We start from the raw sequence: 20,442 nt of genomic DNA, 5'->3' as shown, positions 1-20,442 counted from the left end.
GTGTAGGTAATCCTGTCTATAACATGCTGGTCAGTATGTGTAGGTAATCCTGTCTATAACATGCTGGTCAGTATGTGTAGGTAATCCTGTCTATAACATGCTGGTCAGTATGTGTAGGTAATCCTGTCTATAACATGCTGGTCAGTATGTGTAGGTAATCCTGTCTATAACATGCTGGTCAGTATGTGTAGGTAATCCTGTCTATAACATGCTGGTCAGTATGTGTAGGTAATCCTGTCTATAACATGCTGGTCAGTATGTGTAGGTAATCCTGTCTATAACATGCTGGTCAGTATGTGTAGGTAATCCTGTCTATAACATGCTGGTCAGTATGTGTAGGTAATCCTGTCTATAACATGCTGGTCAGTATGTGTAGGTAATCCTGTCTATAACATGCTGGTCAGTATGTGTAGGTAATCCTGTCTATAACATGCTGGTCAGTATGTGTAGGTAATCCTGTCTATAACATGCTGGTCAGTATGTGTAGGTAATCCTGTCTATAACATGCTGGTCAGTATGTGTAGGTAATCCTGTCTATAACATGCTGGTCAGTATGTGTAGGTAATCCTGTCTATAACATGCTGGTCAGTATGTGTAGGTAATCCTTTCTAACAGGGCTTTTACGAAAGATATCACATAGTACAACTGCGTAAGTGTTGCTCTCCACTATGCAAGTAACCATTTCAATAGAATGTTCATGATGTCACTGCGACAACTGTCGATAGACGTAGCTGGTAAATTCTCCCTGGTTACCTGCTCCGATTCCAGAGCACTCTCATCTGAGTGTGCCAGAGAGCAGAATAACGGACGAATTTACGAACGCTCCACACCCGTTGAATATGGCCGGTGTCAGTAAACATTGGCAAAAAAGCTTAATTAATTAAATTCTTGCCAGCAGCACAGTTGTAGTCCCCAACGCTCTTGATAACATAAAAACAGCCTAACCAGCTCTGTTAGGGCCAGTAAAATGGTCAGAGTGAGCTGTTCTCTCATTTGTGTCTGGAAGTAGCTAGCAAGCTAGCCAACGTTAGCCTGTTAGCTTGGGTGCTTGACTACTGTTAGGTCAGATCAACGCTCGGATCAACCCTACTCCTCAGCCAGAGCGTCCAGTGTGCGCTCTGAACGCTCTGAGAGTGTGAAAGTTAGACGTACAAATATCATACCCCCTCCCCAAAATGCTAACCTCCCCTGTTATTGTAATGGTGAGAGGTTAGCATGTCTCGGGGGTATATTTGTGAGTCTAACTTTCTCACTCCTCATTAATCACGATTCAGTCAGGATGATCCATAATCATGGTAGCATCCACATGAATGTAGAAGTGTGGGGACTACGAACAAAAAGTGCTGTAATTTCAAAACGGTTCACCTGATATGGATGAAAATACCTCAAATGAAAGCTGTCAGTCTGCACTTTAACCTCATAATCATTGTATCATTTCAAATCCAAGGTGCTGAAGTACATAACTACTGTCCCAATATTTTTGGAGTTCACTGTATATACATACATAGAGTTTCTCCACATGGTCATGTTTCTAATAGTTAAAAACACAAACAGTTTGTTCTTAACAGGCCTGTTTTTGCAAAGAGTCTAGGATTGCTGATATAGGATCAGTTTAGTCTTTTAGATCATAATAGGATTATATGGACAGCACAGCGGGGGACCTGATTCTAAATCAGCAGTCAGCTAATTCTAAATGATCAGAGTTACAAGCAGCACCACCAACCACACACTACTGGCCCAGCCACAGTGCATCCCTCTGGGGGAAGGGACAGTTCTTCAGTGGTTCAACGTGAACACAGAACTGATGGGCTGCCACAAGGCAGGAGGCCTGTGACAAAGCTCATGTTGGGGAGAGGCAGGGTGGGTGCTGTTTGACAGATACACAGCACAGACACGGTGTAGACAGACGTGGGTTGCTGTTTCCGTCCGTGGGAACATAGAGGATTTCTAGGGAGTCTACTAGGAACAGACGCTACAGCATGTCTAGTTGTCACCGAGTGCCATTTACTTGACTGATTGTAACTCTGTTGACTTTCTACATTCCTTATTAGGATTTCAAAGAATGCGTGTGGTAATATGACATTGCTACAGTAGTGCAGAGCTTCTCCTTTCATTTTGGAATGAGTCACAAAGATTTAACTTCAAATGTTTGTGGAAGGAGCACATAACCACATCATCAAATGCGGGTTTTGAAATTGAGTGCACGTGTGCGCATTAAAACAATAACGGATCAAATCAAATCAAATTGTATTGGTCACATGCACATGGTTAGCAGATGTTATTGTGAATGTAGCGAAATGCTTGTGATACATAAAAAAACTAAACACTGCAAAGTCTCCTAAGGACTGAAAGCGAGGCGACCCTCTCTGTCGGCGCCATCTTGATCATGTGTGTGTGTGTGTATGCATGCTTGTGTGTGTTCTTTTCCCATAATTCCAGTGATTTCTGGAGGACAGGAAAAAGAGCATGACAGAGCTGGCTCCAGACATGTATTTTCCTCTGTTATGACTGTGGGCCATGTAGGTCTACCTGATGCAATAGGAACAGAGACACAGAATGTCAGCGTCTGTGTGGGTGAAACAGTGGAGCCCATCACAGATAATGGCCATCCACTCAGAGAGGCCCGGGGTGCATCCCAAATGGCACCCTATTCCTTTTATAGTGCACTACTGTTGACCCGGGCCCATAGGGTAGTAGTGCACTTTATAGGTAATAGGGTGCTATTTGGCACAGTCCCAGTGTTCTCAGCCCCACTCAGGCTACTGCCTAGCTAGCACACTCAGCATCAGCAGAGAACAGAACACCAGACAGTGGAAAACCAATCTAATGACTTTCACAAGCCCTGACTGAGGGTGTGCAACGTGTAACCTAATTATGACAAATATTTCAGTTCTCAATTAAATGAGTGTTTGGCTTAATTGAATAGGAGATTCATGCCTTCAGAGAGTTGGGTAGCTTCAGGTGTGTGTGTGTGTGTGCGTGCCTGTCAGTACGTCTGTGTGTGTGTCGCTCTGTACGGACCACTGACCTGTCCTGTAGCCGGTGTTGTTGAGGTACACTCCGAAGGTCCTAGTCTCGTGCTGGGCCTGCCAGGAGGGGGAGGAGCAGTTTTCGTTGTTGGTGTAGGTGTTGTGATTGTGAACGTACTTCCCCGTCAGCATGGAGGAGCGCGAAGGACAGCACATGGGCGTGGTCACAAAGGCGTTGGAGAAGTGAGTCCCGCCCTGCTCCATGATACGTCGGGTCTTATTCATAGCCTGCATGGAGCCTGAGGAGGTACAGAGAGGGAGCGAGAGAAACACACACACGGGTCAGATCCACTCTGCTCCAGGCAGACATGTAACTAGCAGGAGGTAGCCCACACGCACCACTAAACAATACCATGTCAATAGAGGGAGAATGTCATCTGTTCTGCTAATTATGCGTGTGTGAGAAGGAAGGAGCGAGGAGGGTATATGGGGAGAAGGGCCTCGATGTCTGTCCCTCTCCTGGGAGGATAAAGAGGATTAAACAGACAACACAAAGGAGAGCAGAGGAGAAGCAGGAGAGGAGAGGCAGGAGAAGCAGGAGAGGAGAGACAGGAGAGAAGAGGAGAGGCAGGAGAGGAGAGGCAGGAGAAGCAGGAGAGGAGAGACAGGAGAGAAGAGGAGAGGCAGGAGAGGAGAGGAGAGGCAGGAGAGAAGAGGCAGGAGAGAAGAGGAGAGGCAGGAGAGAAGAGGAGAGGCAGGAGAGGAGAGACAGGAGAGAAGAGGAGAGGCATGAGAGGAGAGGAGAGGCAGGAGAAGAGAGGCAGGAGAAGCAGGAGAGGAGAGACAGGAGAGGAGAGGAGAGGCAGGAGAGGAGAGGAGAGGCAGGAGAGAAGAGGAGAGGCAGGAGAGAAGAGGAGAGGCAGGAGAGGAGAGGCAGGAGAAGCAGGAGAGGAGAGACAGGAGAGAAGAGGAGAGGCAGGAGAGGAGAGGCAGGAGAGAAGAGGCAAGGCAGTAGAGGAGAGGAGAGGCAGGAGAGAAGAGGAGAGGCAGGAGAGGAGAGGAGAGGCAGTAGAGGAGAGGCAGAAGAGGAGAGGAGAGGCAGGAGAGAAGAGGAGAGGCAGGAGAGAAGAGGAGAGGCAGGAGAGAAGAGGAGAGGCAGGAGAGAAGAGGAGAGGCAGTAGAGGAGAGGAGAGAAGAGAAGAGGACAGGCTTCACTAACAGGGGATGGATGGGGTCTGGCTGGCTTCACTAACAGGGGATGGATGGGGGGCTGTCTGGCTGTCAGAGAGGAGATGCTGAGAGCAATAGGATCCCAGTAAGGATTGACCTGTGAGTTTGGCAGGGAGTCAGCTGACCTCTTTTGAAAATTCATCCTGACTTTTCTGAATGAACAGTAATGAAGTGATTATCTTCCTATTTAGACCTATTGTATGAATGAGTCCTCCATATGTGGCTGAGTTTTATGGGTTCTGTAGGTAATGTGTACAGCCAATCCAGTCAAAGGTTCAGGAACAGACACAGACACACGCACACGCACACGCACACACACACACACACACACACACACACACACACACACACACACACACACACACACACACACACACACACACACACACACACACACACACACACACACACACACGCAACCCCTCACATATAGAGAGAGGAGGGGCCAGGAAGGGCAGGGTGAAGTGTACAGACAGAGGAAGTCCTGAGCTACTTGACCTTTTCACAGACAATCACCAGGCCTTTAACAACCAGACAAAGGTTAAAACACAGGGCTGGCCATTCAGAGAAATGTCAACATGGTGTCCTACAGAAGTTCAGACAGGGAGGGGAAAGTTCTCTTTAACATGGGAGATTTTTCACAGATAACAGTGCTGTGGGAGTTTCATTCCAAATAGTATTTTGTGAAACGCTACATAAGCTTGTACATTTGAAAAAAGCAATATATTGATCGACCATTGGACCCATTGGAGAGCCGCATAAATGAGGCAGTACAATAGTTAATTATCCCAAAAATCTGGAGTCTTCAGGGGCCGTTTTCTTTCAGGAAGATCCTCTCTTTTTCCACAGGCTTAATGTAATTGTAAATTGATTTGAAAATGACTTTGACAAGGTGTTCTTCAATCTGCTTTCATCTCTGCCTCTCCATGGCTATTGAGCTGCGTCAGTCATATCTCTGTGCCAAATGAATGGGAGCCACAATGAGAAGATGGATACAGCTGATTGAACAGCATTCATGTGAGATAGGCTGCCTTTCACACTGCAACAACGTGAAAGGAAAAGGGAGGGGAGACTGAACGAAACAGAGGAGGGAGAGCGGTAACTACTATAACTAAAGCTTTTTCCTCAATCTGGGTGGAACGGGACGTTTCCATTTTCAGGCACTCGAGGGAACTATGATGCAGTGTGGAGAGAGCTGGAGAGTGGAGAGTGGTTAGTGTTTAGGGAACAGCTGCCTCATAAATGGAGTGCTCTGAAGAGGGACCCGTTGACGGACAAGTATCCACCTGCGAGTCATTACATCACGGTAGAGCCACATGCTCTCCAAGTCCAGGACTCTGATGCAGAGTTAGCTGCCTAGTAGAAAGCCTGCATATTCAACCATTTAGCGCCGCGTGGCCTAGAGCAGAGAGGGTCATTGGCAGAGAGCAGTGGTGGTATCTCCATGGTCTGGCTGTCATTTCAGGTGATGACATAACGGGATATACAGTGCATTCGGAAAGTATTCAGAACCCTTGACTTTTTCCACATATTGTTACGTTACTTCCTTATAATAAAATGTATTAAATAATATTTTTTCCTCATCAATCTACACTCAATACCCCATAATGACAAAGCAAAAACAGTTTTTTAGAAATGTTTGCAAATGTTTAAAAATACAAAACAGAAATACCTTATTTACATAAGTATTCAGACCCTTTGCTATGAGACTTGAAATTGAGCTCAGGTGCATCCTGTTTCCATTGATCATCCTTGAGATGTTTCTACAACTTGATTGGAGTACACCTGTGGTAAATTCAATTGATTGAACATGATTTGGAAAGGCACACACCTGTCAATAAGGTACCACAGTTGACAGTGCAGGTCAGAGCAAAAACTAAGGCACAAGGTTGAAGGAATTGTCCTCAGAGCTCCAAGAGAGGATTGTGTCGAAGCACAGATCTGGGGAAGGGTACCAAAATATTTCTGCATTGAAGGTCCCCAAGAACACAGTGGCCTCCATCATTCTTAAATGGAACATGTTTGGAACCACCAAGAATCTTCCTAGAGCTGGCCGCCCGGCCAAACTGAGCAATCGGGGGAGAAGGGCCTTGGTCAGGGAGGTGACCAAGAACCCGATGGTCACTCTGACAGAGTTCCAGAGTTCCTCTGTGGAGATGGGAGAACCTTCCAGAATGACAACCAACTCAGCAGCACTCCACCAATCAGGTATTCATGGTAGAGTGGCCAGACGGAAGCCACTCCTCAGTAAAAGGCACATGACAGCCCACTTTGTAGTTTGCCAAAAAGCACCGAAAGACTCTCAGACCATGAGAAACAAGATGCAATGGTTTGATGAAACCAAGATTGAACTCTTTGGCCTGAATGCCAAGCGTCACGTCTGGAGGAAACCTGGCGCCATCCCTATGTTGAAGGGTGGTGGTGGCAGCATCATGCTGTGGGGATGTTTTTCAGCCGCAGGGACTGGGAGACTAGTCAGAATCGAGGGAAAGATGAATGGAGTATAGTGAGATCCTTGATGAAAACCTGCTCCCAACCGCTCAGACTGGGGTGAAGGTTTACCTTCCAACAGGACAACGACCCTAAGCACACAGCCAAGACAGCGCAGGAGTGGCTTCGGGACAAGTCTCTGAATGTTCTTGAGTGACCCAGCCAGAGCCCAGACTTGAACCCGATCGAACATCTCTGGAGAGACCTGAAAATAGCTGTGCAGCGACGCTCCCCATCCAACCTGACAGAGCATGAGAGGATCTACAGAGAAGAATGGGATAAACTCCCCAAATACAGATGTGCCAAGCTTGTAGCATCATACCCAATAAGACTTGAAGCTGTAATCGCTGACCAAGGTGCTTCAACAATGTACTGAATAAAGGGTCTGAATACTTATGTAGATGTGATATTTCACTTATTATTATTTTTATAGATTTGCAAACATTTATAAAAAACTGTTTTTGCTTTGTCATTATGAGGTATTGTGTGTAGATTGATGAGGAAAAGTTATTTTAACACATTTTAGGAAAAGGCTGTAACGTAACAAAATGTGGAAAAAGTCAAGGGGTCTGAATAATTTCCGAATGCCCTGTAAGTGCCTGCCCTGTATAGAGTAGAGTTTTTTTCAATAAAAAAAAAAAAATTATTACCAAGGATTTGAGCTATAACCCCACTGGTTTCCATTTGGAATTAGTCTCTTTTTCATTCCGTAACAATGAAATTCCTTTAATTTTTCTGGTTGCGGTCAGTTAATCTAGTGAGGCTCAGGGGATGAAATCCTCTATGTTATGAAGTGAGCTGGTGTGAAGCTTTGTCGTTGTAACTCCGTCTCTCCCAGCGCAGTGAAAATGACTGTGGCGGAAAAGTGTTTTATACCCCTCTCTCTCCTACCACCATCTTCCTGTCCCGATGCCAGCCCACCACTGAACACAGCAGACATAGAGACAGAGAGAAGAGTGTTGGGTGTGCGTGCCGAGCCCTCGGCGTACGGGAAGTGATGCATTGTGGGTATAATGGTTGCTGACGCGCCAAAGGGTTCCTTCTCAATGAGAGGTCGTCACACGGTGTCTGGATTTCCTTTGATAATAACAGCTGCGTAAGGGACTGACAATTTCTCTGTCTGTCTGTCTGAGAGAATCTAGAAAGATGAGCGTGACAGAGAAAGAAAGAGACAGAGCTGGAGTCAAGCTCAGCAGCACTCTCTTTCCCCTTTCATTGAGATCTGTGTGTCTGACTATGTCTTACTATATCCCAGTAACACAAAGACTTGTGTGTCTGGCATGGGTTAGGATGGGCAAGGAGGTTCTGTCTCACAGACGGTCTGCTAATCGTCTGATTTTGTTTGTTACTCACAACCGTCCAGCAGTGTGGCCTCTTTTCCTGTGGTCAATTAAAATGGGTAGCTATAAACAACAGTCATTACAATGAGACAGCCATTACAACGAGACAGCCATTACAACGAGACAGCCATTACAACGAGACAGCCATTACAACGAGACAGCCATTACATCGGGACAGCCATTACAACGAGACAGCCATTACAACAAGACAGCCATTACAACGAGACAGCCATTACAACGAGACAGCCATTACAACAAGACAGCCATTACAACGAGACAGCCATTACAACGAGACAGCCTTTACAATGAGCGGAGTAGGCCTGGAGGAAGGTTGGATTTGTTTATGATGTATTTTAGTCTCCATGGTTGATTGGTGTCCATGTGGTCAGATAGTAGATGCCTTATGATCACAATGTTGAAATACCAGACAACCTCTACTGTATAGAGAGAGGAGGATAGGATGGATGTAAAGCAGGCCTCTCCTGTTTCTGGAGAGCTACCCTCATGTAGGTTTTCGCTCCGACTACCGTTGTAACTAACCTGATTCATCTTATCAACCAGCTAATTATTAGAATCAGGTGTGCTAGATTAGTGTTGGAGCGAAAACCTACAGGATGATAGCCCCCCCGGGAACAGGGTTGGAGAGCCGTATGTGAAGCCAGACTCACCGAGCTCCATGTCCTGGTCATCAGTGAGAATGAGGATGATGTTGGGCCTGATGTTGCGGCGGTCCCTTTGGAAGCGGGCCTTGAGGCGCTGGCTGGACAGAAAGATGGAGGCCTGGGCCAGAGACACAACCCCCAGAAGCAGGAGGAGGTAACGGGTCCCCCGCCCCGCCATGGTGACCTCTGACCTCTAACCCTGCTACTGCTACTGGATCACTCTGCTACAGCCGCTGCTAGGACAGCTCCTGGAGACACAACAGGAGGACATAGGTTAGACTACAGGAACACAGGTACAGTTCACTAGAGATGCAGGTGATCACACCTAAAGGCAAATTACGCTAGTTCAATGGAAGACCCATTAGGAGTGAAAACATTTCTGGAGACACAAGAGCAAAGGTCAGACTAATGGAACACAGGAAACATTTTCTACAGATAGATGATCACATGAAAACCCAAATAACACTAGTCCATTGGATAACACATTGAAAGAGAGAACCTTTTTGCTTCAGTTTCTGAGTCGCACTTGAGACTGTTTATGTTCATCAGACAGTAGAGAGGAAGCTGTAAGCTCTCGACAACCGCAAAGGACCACAGCCCTAAAGGAGCATCGCTGCACCAATGGGAGCCGGGCTGGTGTACTAGTTCAGTGTAAAGTATTGAAGGGCCGCTAGGGAGACCTGCCTGGAGACTGCCGCCATCTGCCCCTCAGCGTGTCACCACGGCAACCCTGGTTTCCACCGGAGCAGTAATGAGTGCCCTCTGGGGGCGTGGTCCCTGGGCTCTGTGTGTGTGTGTCTCCATGTGTGTCTTTGTGTGTGTGTGTGTGTGTGTCTCTGTGTGTGTGTGTCTCCATGTGTGTGTGTGTGTGTGTGTGTGTGTGTGTGTGTGTGTGTGTGTGTGTGTGTGTGTGTGTGTGTGTGTGTGTGTGTGTGTCTCTGTGTGTGTGAATGTTGGATCCATTAGATTGATCCCAGAACACACTCCCGCATGGCGAAGGAGGCGCTACACCAGCAGCAGCAGTGTCCACTCACACCTCACATGGAGAACAGAACAGGCTACAGAATCATAATGAAATGCAGAGACATCTTTTTCTCTCTCTACTCCTCATTCTCCCACAGCATCCGTCTCAATACTGAACAGACAAGGCTCTCAATACGAGCTCTTCTATGATGAGAGTTATACTCCAAACAGCTACCATACATTTTGACATTTGACATCCAAATAAACAAACATTTGCCTCCTACCTAATTGAGATCATGAATTTAAAGCATACAGTGCCAAACCATTTAATCTTAGCTATTGGTAATCTGTACAGTATTCTAATCAGGTCGTAACTCTGAACCATTCTGCCTCACAGAAGTGACTGGAGAGGGAACAGATTAGTCACACTGTTACAGTGTTTTAATTACCAGCCTTCTCATGGAAATATCCTAGTAGAGCAGGCTCTCACACACACACATCTCTACCTCCACATCAACAGTCACATTCACAGCTGAACATTACTTTTCCAAATGTATTTTCATGAAGATTCAAATCAGAGAAATACCTCCACATTAAAACAGATGATAACAAGACGTAAGAATTATGAAGCAGTAACTTTGAGCAATTAAATGGAATATATCAAAAATAAATTGGATTTAATCTAGGATGTATTGCCCAAATGATTTAATGAATTCACAATATGAGGGTGCAAGCCTCAAAATAATCTGATTATTTGGATAATTGGTCTGGTTTTAAAGGATAATTCGGTTTTGAGTGTTTTTAATTATTTTGAACACCACAATGGAGTATAGCTGTTCTCTCACTTCTGTCAATTCATTTAAATCCCTACTTTCAATTGCAAAGGATGTCATTTACTTAACTCTTGTTTTTGTACAACAGTCTTAAGTAGCGAAGCCCCCTTCCTGCTCTTTGATATCTGGGTAATCTGCATAGAGCGCTGGGCGCACCCTGTAGAGAACCATTACAAAAGACACAGTGAGGAATAAAGGACAAAAACAGCAGCCAGATATGGCACTCACAGAAGCACGCACGCACACACACACACACACTTTCACAAAAGACACACAGCTTGCGGCGGTGGAAAAACCCTCACAACCACACTATTCACACAGAGTATACTGAGATTACACGCACCCCCCGCCTTGTGTCTCACACACACACACACACACACACACACACACACACACACACACACACACACACGCACGCACGCACGCACGCACGCACGCACGCACGCACGCACGCACACACACACACACACACACACACACACAAAACATACACACACACACACCCCATGTATGAGGTTTCCCATTTGTATTCTTGCCATGTCATATTGTATGTGTACGGGATAAATAGAAATCCGTCTGCACTAATCCTGTCCACTGTTATATCACCAGACATATGTCATGTTATTCTGAGATAATATCAACATTTCTAATAGCTATTATTCATTCTCTGATACTGACACAATGAAGAGCTCTTTTTTTTGCCTTTATCTGTGTAAAATCATCAGCTTTCATGAGTAATTTGTTGAACATGGTGAGCAAGTCTCCCAGACCATGGTGTGAATGAGCGGGCTACATATGAATGGAGAGAAAAACAAAAATCACCACGTAGAAAGTGGAGAATAAATGTATTCACTGAGCACACGATGTCAAGAGACAAAATCCTCTCCAGTAGATTACCCTCAGTGCCCAAACATCCAGAGTAGATTTGAAACTGAAAAGGGGCTCTCGGACATTTTATCACTATCACAAAGATCTGATATCTACTATGACACCTGTGCTTCCGTTCCGATCTCCGACTTTCAATATACTGCATACTGTACCTATTAACACATATTTCACTATGAAACACTGCATGCTAAGCAACATAATAACATTCCCCAAAATGATTGTGTGTAAGTTCAGTATTGAGTAACAGAGTAACATCAGACAAAGGGACCACCAGAGACAAACGAGAGATTTGAGTGCTTCGTATTGTATTTGTGATGCACACGGCATCACACAGGTCTCTGAGATAGAGTCATGATGTTGGCGGATCCAGAGACAGAGACAGACAGACAGGGAGAGAGACAGAGACAGAGACAGAGACAGAGGGGTAAGGGGAGTCAGGCATCCTCTCCCAGTAGCACATCTCTTCGCTGGGGCAGAAAGGACGGACTGACTGCTACAATGTTCTTCACCACTGGAGGGGCTTCGGCCTCTTCCCTCACCCCAAACCACCCCCCCCCCCAAACACAGCCTCACTCTCTCCCCCTCAGCCAGCTACACCGTGGGCTCCAGCAGTCCTCCTGCAGATTTCTCTCTGGGGTACAGAGAGCCTGTACAGCCCAATCCATGACACAGAACCACAGAATTACATCTTACAGTGTATACCAGAAACTACACAACCTCTGAGGAGAGTCTGACAACTTGAGACAGTGTACTTCTATTACAAGCCTTCAATTCATGGCTCTAGATTTATACTCCACATATATAGACCACCACAAGTCTCATGGGAGACCCAACTCCCTACAGACAGTCACAACCACACAGCACTGTATATCTCAACGGCACTAGTCTCCACCGAGAATCACAGTGGCCAGACATGCTTTATACCCACCCAACTTCAGATGGAGCAAGACTGGGAGCCGGAACTACAAACAGAGATGCGACAGGGAGCCTTTACTTCAATCCTTAAAATCATCACTGCTCTGTGGTGGATAGGAACAGATCCTAGATCCAAGTTCCTCTGACTACACAGGACAGTGAGTAGAAGCTACAAAGCGGGCAAAAGCAGATTAAAACTTTAATCTCTGATGGAAACCTATAAATAGCCTGAATGTACGGTAGACTACAGAGGATCATCACTCCATTCTTACAGACAGTGCTCTCACTACCACGAACCTAGCCAGTCCCAATCCAGCTCCCTTTCCCATCGCAGCCCTACCTCATTGCAGTGATGCCCAGGGCTCGGACTGCACAGCACCGCCTGGGATCCGACGACAAACAAAAATCCTCCACTCACAACTGAGGTTGCATGGCAGTGTAATCCCTGATGGCAGCGCTACTGAACCTTGTCTCTCTCTCTCCGTGACCCTGGCTTTATTTCTCTCCCTCTCTCTCTCTCTGCTGCTCTCTCTGCCGGCACGTCTCACTATCGGCGCTCCTTTCTGCTCTTGCGTTCTCTCTCTTGCTCTGCTGAGCTCTCTCTCTCTCGCTGCACTCGCTTTCCCCCCACTCTCTCCCTGTGCATACTCTCCCTGTGCACTCTCGCTCTCACTCTCTCTGCGCTGCCTCCCCTCTTCCCCCTCCCTCTCCTGCACAGCTGCACTCTCTCCCCTTTAATTCCTCCTCCAGTCTTCCCAAGCACCCCATATCGCAGGATTGATGTGCTCTAACCTCGGGGTCTACTGTTTTCAATTTAGCGCCCACGCCTCTCCCTGTGCTGTCCTCTCTCCAGGGGGCTCTGGGCTGGGGATACGGCTAGGGATACTGTTTCCACAAAGGGTTAACAGCTACAGAGAGAGAGAGAGCCTCACAGCACCAACACACCAGAGACACAGAGCGCCGACCCCATCTGGGCACTACAGAGGCGACGGGCTACAGCATGAATTCAGAACCATGGACTCATACAAGGATCGCTTCGTATATATTTTACCCTCTCTCTCTCTCCATCTTTTCTCTCCCTCTCTTTCTTTCTAAGAAGCCACGTTCTCTCCTGTATTGTGTGTTATTACTGAGCACACAGGGCATGTACGATGTATGGGTTTGAGATCAAATCAAACATTTATTTAATTCTCCAATGGGATCAAACACCACTACAACCTTTTTAGCCATCATTCTTTGTGCTTTTGTGTTGCGGCTGACATGAAAGGATTCCGTTAGATAGGTCATAATTCATTTTGGGACCACTTTGATAGATTCACTGACATTACAGGGATGAACAGGATATCTAGAGTAATAAAACATAAGTATTCACCATTTAAAGAAAGTATTTAATAGTGGGGCTACTTTTCTTGTCTATCTCTCTTCATTCTCATTGTAAAGGTTTCAGCCCCATAATAATAATACATTTTATATATATATATACATATATATATAATATAGATGGGAATACTATGATGCACTGTAGAAGAAGGGGCAGTTTGGTAGATTGAGCAGGAGAGGACAGTGTCTACTGTAACTAAATGAACAGTGAAAATTAGTTCCTCCGGTACAGGTAGTGACAGAGCGATCCAATAACAAGTAATTTAACACCAATCACCCGTACAGATAAAGACAAAGCAGGCAATTAACAAGCCCAGTGAAAAGGCATCCAATACAAAAACAGGAGGCGAAGAAGCAAACTTCTACAAACAACAGTACAATCTACCACAACATGAGGGATGGAATCACTGAGCTGGCAAATTCCCATCTGAGAGTTTAAAAAAGAGCCTGTCCTTGTTTTTGTCACAACAATCCAAAGGGAGAGAAAACAAAAGGAAATGTGTCAAATTGACTGCCCAATCTTTTTAATTAACTTTGTCCATTTGCTCTCCTTATCGCAGTACATTAACAACTGCCACCCAGAAAGTGTAGCAGTAAATAAAGTGAGTGTGTGTGCGCGTTTATGAGTGTGTGAGAGAGAGAGAGATGGCGAGAGAGAGAGGTCCCCTTCGAGTACTCAGAAAACCCACACAATGATAAGGGGAGTGGTGAGAGAGAGAGTTGGCGAGAAGGAGAGAGAGAGAGAGACAGAGAGAGAGAGAACGAGAGAGGGAGGGAGAACAAGAGAGAGGGCGATGGGGTTAGTCTGCAGATTCCAGGAGTCCTGGCTGGTCCAGTCAATAGGAAGACAATGGGTCTGGACGTCCATGCCAACAGATTAACATGTAAATTACAAATGATTGTGATTGTGTAGCTGAGGCTGGGCTGTGGCTGTGATTAATGCAGGGGTAATTGAGTGTTTAAATGATGGATGGGGGCTCCGGTGTGACTCAGGCTCTGGGGCCCCTCGCTGTCGAGTGGGGGTTTAATGAACCCATGGTGGGCCAATGGGCGGCCCGAGCTGTGGAGCCCATTTGTTTGATTGATAAAGTGGCATTTTTTCTTTCCAAAAATAATCTTCCCTGGAATGGCACAAGTCATTTCCCAGGCATGGAGTTTCTCTCCCCCGTGAGGTGGTTATGTGTTACTGCTACCGATGGGACAGAGACACCGGTCCTGCGGCCATGTCTCACTCCTGTGTATTTCAACATGCTAGAGATGACTACTAACATCCGCATGTCAGAGACGTGCGGATAAAGACATAGGAGAGCCCTAATCTTGAACAGGATATTGATGCTTTATCACACTAGTCTAATGGTCCTCACCACGGTGTGTATTAAATCCCATGACAGAGGACATAGATAGGACTACCTAGTCATCCAGTGTGTATTTCTGACCCTATATCACCAGGATTTTCTATTATTCCCTCTCTCTGCCCCTCACCCATCGTCTTACCACACTGCTTACGCAGTATACAACACCACTGTGGTGCAGATCCTGCCAAAACATGCTCACTACAGTAAAGCACTATCACTCATGCTAATGAGCACTGAATAAGGCAACCTCCTGGGGAATATACTGTATTACAGGGTGTGATACACTGTTAGCCTGGTATGAAGTGTGTACTAGTAGTAGTCTTGGTCCTGGTTGGATAGCTCAGCGCATTTGCTCTTTTCTATCATTGCTTCTGGTTTTATTGGTCGCCGTGGAGGAGGAGTAGCAGGAGCAGGAAGAGGAGGAGTAAAGTGGGCAGGAAGAGGAGGAGTAGCAGGAGCAGGAAGAGGAGGAGTAAAGTGGGCACAGCATTTGAAGAGGTTTTATATTGTATTTTTATTGAACCTTTAGTTAACTAGGAAAGTCAGTTAAGAACAAATTATTATTTTACAATGACGGCCTACCCCGGCCAAACCATCCCCTACCCCGGCCAAACCCTCCCCTACCCCGGCCAAAGCCTCCCCTAACCCGGCCAAACCCTCCCCTACCCCGGCCAAACCCTGCCCTACCCCGGCCAAACCCTCCCCTACCCCGGCCAAACCCTCCCCTACCCCGGCCAAACCCTCCCCTACCCCGGCCAAACCCTCCCCTAACCCGGACAACGCTATGCCAATTGTGCGCCAACCTATGGGACTCCCGATCACGGCCGGTTGTGATACAGCCCGGGATCGAACCAGGGTCTATAGTGACGCCTCTAGCACTAATGCAGTGCCTTAGAGCCTAGGAGGAGGAGCAGGAGGAAGAGGGGGAGGAAACTAGGAAAGCATAAACTAGGTAGGTGAGTAGTAGAAAGATAGCAAGAAGGGTATATTAAAGGGTTTGAGTAGTTCTCTCGGCGCCTGAGTGTGACAGGCATGCTGAATCCAGATAGACAGGCGATTGTAATGACAGTTAATCTCCTTCATTAGTGTCAGTGTGTCTGTCACAGTGTAATTGCATGGCTGGTAATTACATCTCGTGTAGAGAGATTACATGCTCCTTGGTCATAGTGTATAAATCTCTGCATGGCATCTTTATCAGTTGATGAGCTGTCCAGTCCTGGGTTGTGTTGACGTAATTGATGGTGTAGTGAAGGGCGGTAAAGCCAAACTCTAACTAATTGTCCTTTAACAACCTCTGAACAGGATGATTCATCAGTATATATTAGCATCTAATTAGAAGAGAAGATAAGGCATTTCTATTGTCAATGGGGACTAGTTTGTTAGCGATAAACATCTTTCCGCTGTGTTAATGTTTCTTTGTTAGCTAATTGTTCGGTTTCAATCCCTCCACTGTGTTTCTGGACAAGAGATAAGGCAGTTTTCAGACCCAGAATGCAAATAAAAACAACTTAAGCAGAGTTGGTTGAGCTCATAGGTCAAAGTCTCCGTGACCCCTGTCCAACACCGCATATTTAACTCTAAAGAATTCATTACCAGATCATCTGCATCTTTGGGTGTATTCGAGGTGCCCTCTATAATGTGTGGGAGCTAGTTTGCCTCGCCCAGGGCTCCTTGCCTCGCCTCATTGTGAACACACAAACGAGGATATAGTGCGAGGGCCTGTCAAGGATTAAGCACTAAGCTTGATCCCTGTGGTAATGATTTGTAATGGCAGATATTAAGCAATAAGCCTGCACAGCTACAGCAGTTACAGACAGGCAGCATTACTCCACCATGTCATCTCTGCTAGCTGACAAATGTGTCTGTAGCTATCGCTCTGCGCCAAATCAGCTTACGAAGGCCACAATGTCACCCTTATTATGGATTCAGGAAATCTCTGAATACCACAAAATTATTTATCCACAAGAAAGAAAAACACAACTCAGCTCTCTAATAACAAGTCTGCAAATGTGTATAGCGCGGCCATAATACCTTATCTTAACAGCTCATCAACGTTTTGTCCGAGATTTCTCGCGTTTTGTACTATCCTCTCCTCCTCCCTCACTGTTTTTTTCAACAATAGATACAACACTTATTCTGGGGGAGTGAATAGGTGACCCATGCCTGGATCTTGAATTGCTGGCCACCTGCCAGCGCACACCATTAATTTGCTCATTAATGAAACGTGTGTAATTGTGAGAATGATTACTTGAACAACATCACCTTTGGCACACAAGGTCCAATCAAAGCGGTGAGAAAGATATATTATTCTGGCAGTCTTTCGCCACGTCATTCCTGAGAAACAAACATAACAAACAAACATAACTCAAACTGTTTCTCAACTTGATGAGTCTTTTCATCCAGGAGAAATGGTTATTTCCCTCTTTTGTTTGGAGCAGGAATATATATATATATATATATATATATATATATGTATAAATATAAAGAGGCCTTGCTGCTCTTCGTTCTAAGGCATAGTTCTGTAGCAGCAGTTGCCAAATACCACTGCTTGGCCTTCCGTGCCCCTCGAAGTTCTGAGAAAGGCAGTGGGTGGATGAGTAATTCTTCTTCTTTGCTTGTGAATCTGAGCAGATTCCTGGAAATAGCATCAACCATCAACTGCAGTAGGTAACTTCAAGGACAGTAGGCAGCAGCTGTGTTCCTTTGATATGGTGATATATAGCATGTGTACAGTTTTACTGAACCTCGTCCTCCTCAATCGTCCTCCTGCCATTCCAGTGTAAAGAGAGCGCGACGCCATCTCTGGCTCAGGGCCTCTACACCTGTCTGCTGTCCCAGCCTCAACGCTGCGTGATCACCATCAGATGCTTCACAAACTGAATTGAACGGAAATTTCGCCGAGAGAGTTTTTGTTAATTAGGTAAATAGAGTCTCAAACACACAAAGGACCCGTCGATAGATACAGAACCAGTCAAAAGTTGACACACCTACTCATTCCTAGGTTTTTCTTTATTTGTACTATTTTCTACATTGTAGTATATTAGTGAAGACATCAACACTATTAAACAACACATATGGAATCATGTACTAACCAGAAAAAGTGTTAAACAAATCAAAATATATTTTAGATTTTAGATTTTTCAAAGTAGCCACCCTTTGCCTTGATGACAGCTTTGCACACTCTTGGCATTCTTCCAACCAGCTTCACCTGGAATGATTTTCCAATTGTCTTGAAGAAGTTCCTACGTATGCTGAGCACTTGTTGCTGCTTTTCCTTCACTCCGCGGTCCAACTCATCTCAAACCATCTCAATTGGGTTGAGGTTGGGTGATTGTGGTGGCTAGGTCATCTGATGCAGCACTCCATCACTCTCCTTCTTGGTCAAATAGCCCTTACACAGCCTGGAGGTGTGTTGTCCTGTTGTTTGTCCTGTTGAAAAACAAATTATAGTCCGACTGAGCGCGAAACCGGATGGGATGGCGTATTGCTGCAGAATACTGTGATAGCCATGCTGGTTAAGTGTGCCTTGAATTCTAAATAAATCACTGACAGTTTCACCAGCAAAACACCCCCACACCATCACACCTCCTCCTCCATGCTTCACTGTGGGAACCACACATACAGAGATCATCCGTTCACCTATTCTGCATCTCACAAAGACACAGCGGTTGGAAACAAAAATCTCAAATTTGGACTCATCAGACCAAAGGACAGATTTCCACCAGTCTAATGTCCATTGCTCGTGTCTCTTGGCCCAAGCAAATCTCTTCTTCTTATTGGTGTCCTTTAGTAGTGGTTTCTTTTCAGAAATTCAACCATGAAGGCCTGATTCATCCAGTTTCCCCTGAACAGTTGATGTTGAGATGTGTCTGTTACTTGAACTCTGTGAAGCATTTATTTGGGCTGCAATTTCTGAGGCTGGTAACTCTGATAAACTTATCCTCTGCAGCAGAGGTAACTCTGGTTCTTCCTTTCCTGTGGCGGTTTTCATGAGAGCCAGTTTCATCATAGCGCTTGATGGTTTTTGCGACTGCATCTGAAGAAACTTTCAAAGTTCTTGAAATTATCCGGATTGACTGACCTTCATGTCTTAAAGTAATGATGGACTGTCGTTACTCTTTGCTTATTTGAGCTGTTCTTACCATAATATGGACTTTGTCTTTTACCAAATAGGGCTATCTCTGTATACTTTGTTTACCTTGTCACAACACAACTGATTGGCTCAAGTGTATTAAGAAGGAAAGACATTCCACAATGCACACCTGCATTCCAGGTGACTACCTCATGAAGCTGGTTGAGAGAATGCCAAGGGTGTGCAAAGCTGTCATCAAGGCAAATGGTGACCACTTTGAAGAATATCAAATATCAAATATATTTTTATTTGTTTAACACTTTTTGGGTTACTACATGATTCCATATGTGTTATTTCATAGTTTTGATGTCTTCAGTATTATTCTACAATGTAGAAAATAGTACAAATAAAGAAAAACCCTGGAATGATAGGTGTGTCCAAACTTTTGCCTGGTAGTGCATATTAAGTCTCTTTACTCGAGAGGTAAATGTTTCTGAAGTTGAAGCTCATCGCATGTAAGAATATTAAAATAAAAGTAATCTCTGGCGAGCAGGAGGATTCAGAAACGCACACCCACCCAGCCACCCACACACCCACCCACCCACACACCCACCCACACACCCACCCACCCAGCCAGCCAGACATTCATGTGCTAATATTTGTATTTGGGCCCTATGGGAGACCACTTTGCTTTCATATTACTTTTCTGCCTCTCTCCAACCCTCAGCAGTACAGTCTCATCTCAACATAGAGAATATTAATGGGATGGACTACAGAAGAGGAAGAGAGAAAGCGTGAGAGAGAGATGGAGAGAGAAAGGGAGAGAGAGACAGCAAAGGGAGAATACAGGTTCTCGTGTACTGGGGAGTTGAATGTACACACTGCGTTTAGCATTTAAAAAATGCCCATTATGCAAGAGAAAGAGATTGGGATGGAGAGAAAGAGATTGGGATGGAGAGAAAGAGATTGGGATGGAGAGAAAGAGAAAGAGGGGGGGGGGCTTTCTATCAAACCTCCAGTAGATCTAAGGGCTGTCCAGATTCCTTGGGGGAGTGGTGGGCTGTCCAGATTCCTTGGGGGAGTGGTGGGCTGTCCAGATTCCTTGGGGGAGTGGTGTGCTGTCCAGATTCCTTGGGGGAGTGGTGTGCTGTCCAGATTATTTGGGGGAGTGGTGGGCTGTCCAGATTCCTTGGGGGAGTGGTGTGCTGTCCAGATTCCTTGGGGGAGTGGTGGGCTGTCCAGATTCCTTGGGGGAGTGGTGGGCTGTCCAGATTCCTTGGGGGAGTGGTGGGCTGTCCAGATTCCTTGGGGGAGTGGTGGGCTGTCCAGATTCCTTGGGGGAGTG

At 45.7% G+C, this 20,442-nt stretch overlaps 1 protein-coding gene across 8 annotated transcripts in view; it reads right to left on the bottom strand.

Annotated features, from left to right (window-relative positions):
• LOC139557289 (extracellular sulfatase Sulf-2-like) overlaps positions 1–20,442 on the bottom strand; it is a 242,572-nt gene that overhangs the window by 41,277 nt on the left and 180,853 nt on the right. For 3 of the 8 annotated variants that reach the window (XM_071371891.1, XM_071371892.1, XM_071371895.1), the window contains 2 exons: positions 8,698–8,939; positions 3,029–3,268 (listed from right to left, as the gene is read on the bottom strand). In XM_071371891.1, coding sequence (XP_071227992.1) covers positions 3,029–3,268; positions 8,698–8,869 — 412 coding nt within the window. In that variant the 5' untranslated portion in view covers positions 8,870–8,939. Of the gene's footprint in view, positions 1–3,028; positions 3,269–8,697; positions 8,940–10,556; positions 10,645–12,630; positions 12,939–20,442 lie in introns of those variants that run through there. The other 5 variants (XM_071371890.1, XM_071371897.1, XM_071371896.1 and 2 more) reach the window with 3 other exon arrangements.

This window comes from Salvelinus alpinus, chromosome 28 (assembly GCF_045679555.1).
Source record: "Salvelinus alpinus chromosome 28, SLU_Salpinus.1, whole genome shotgun sequence".
NCBI lineage: Eukaryota > Metazoa > Chordata > Actinopteri > Salmoniformes > Salmonidae > Salvelinus > Salvelinus alpinus.
Note: the sequence above shows the minus strand (reverse complement) of the source record. Positions and strands in the feature narration are given on the sequence as shown.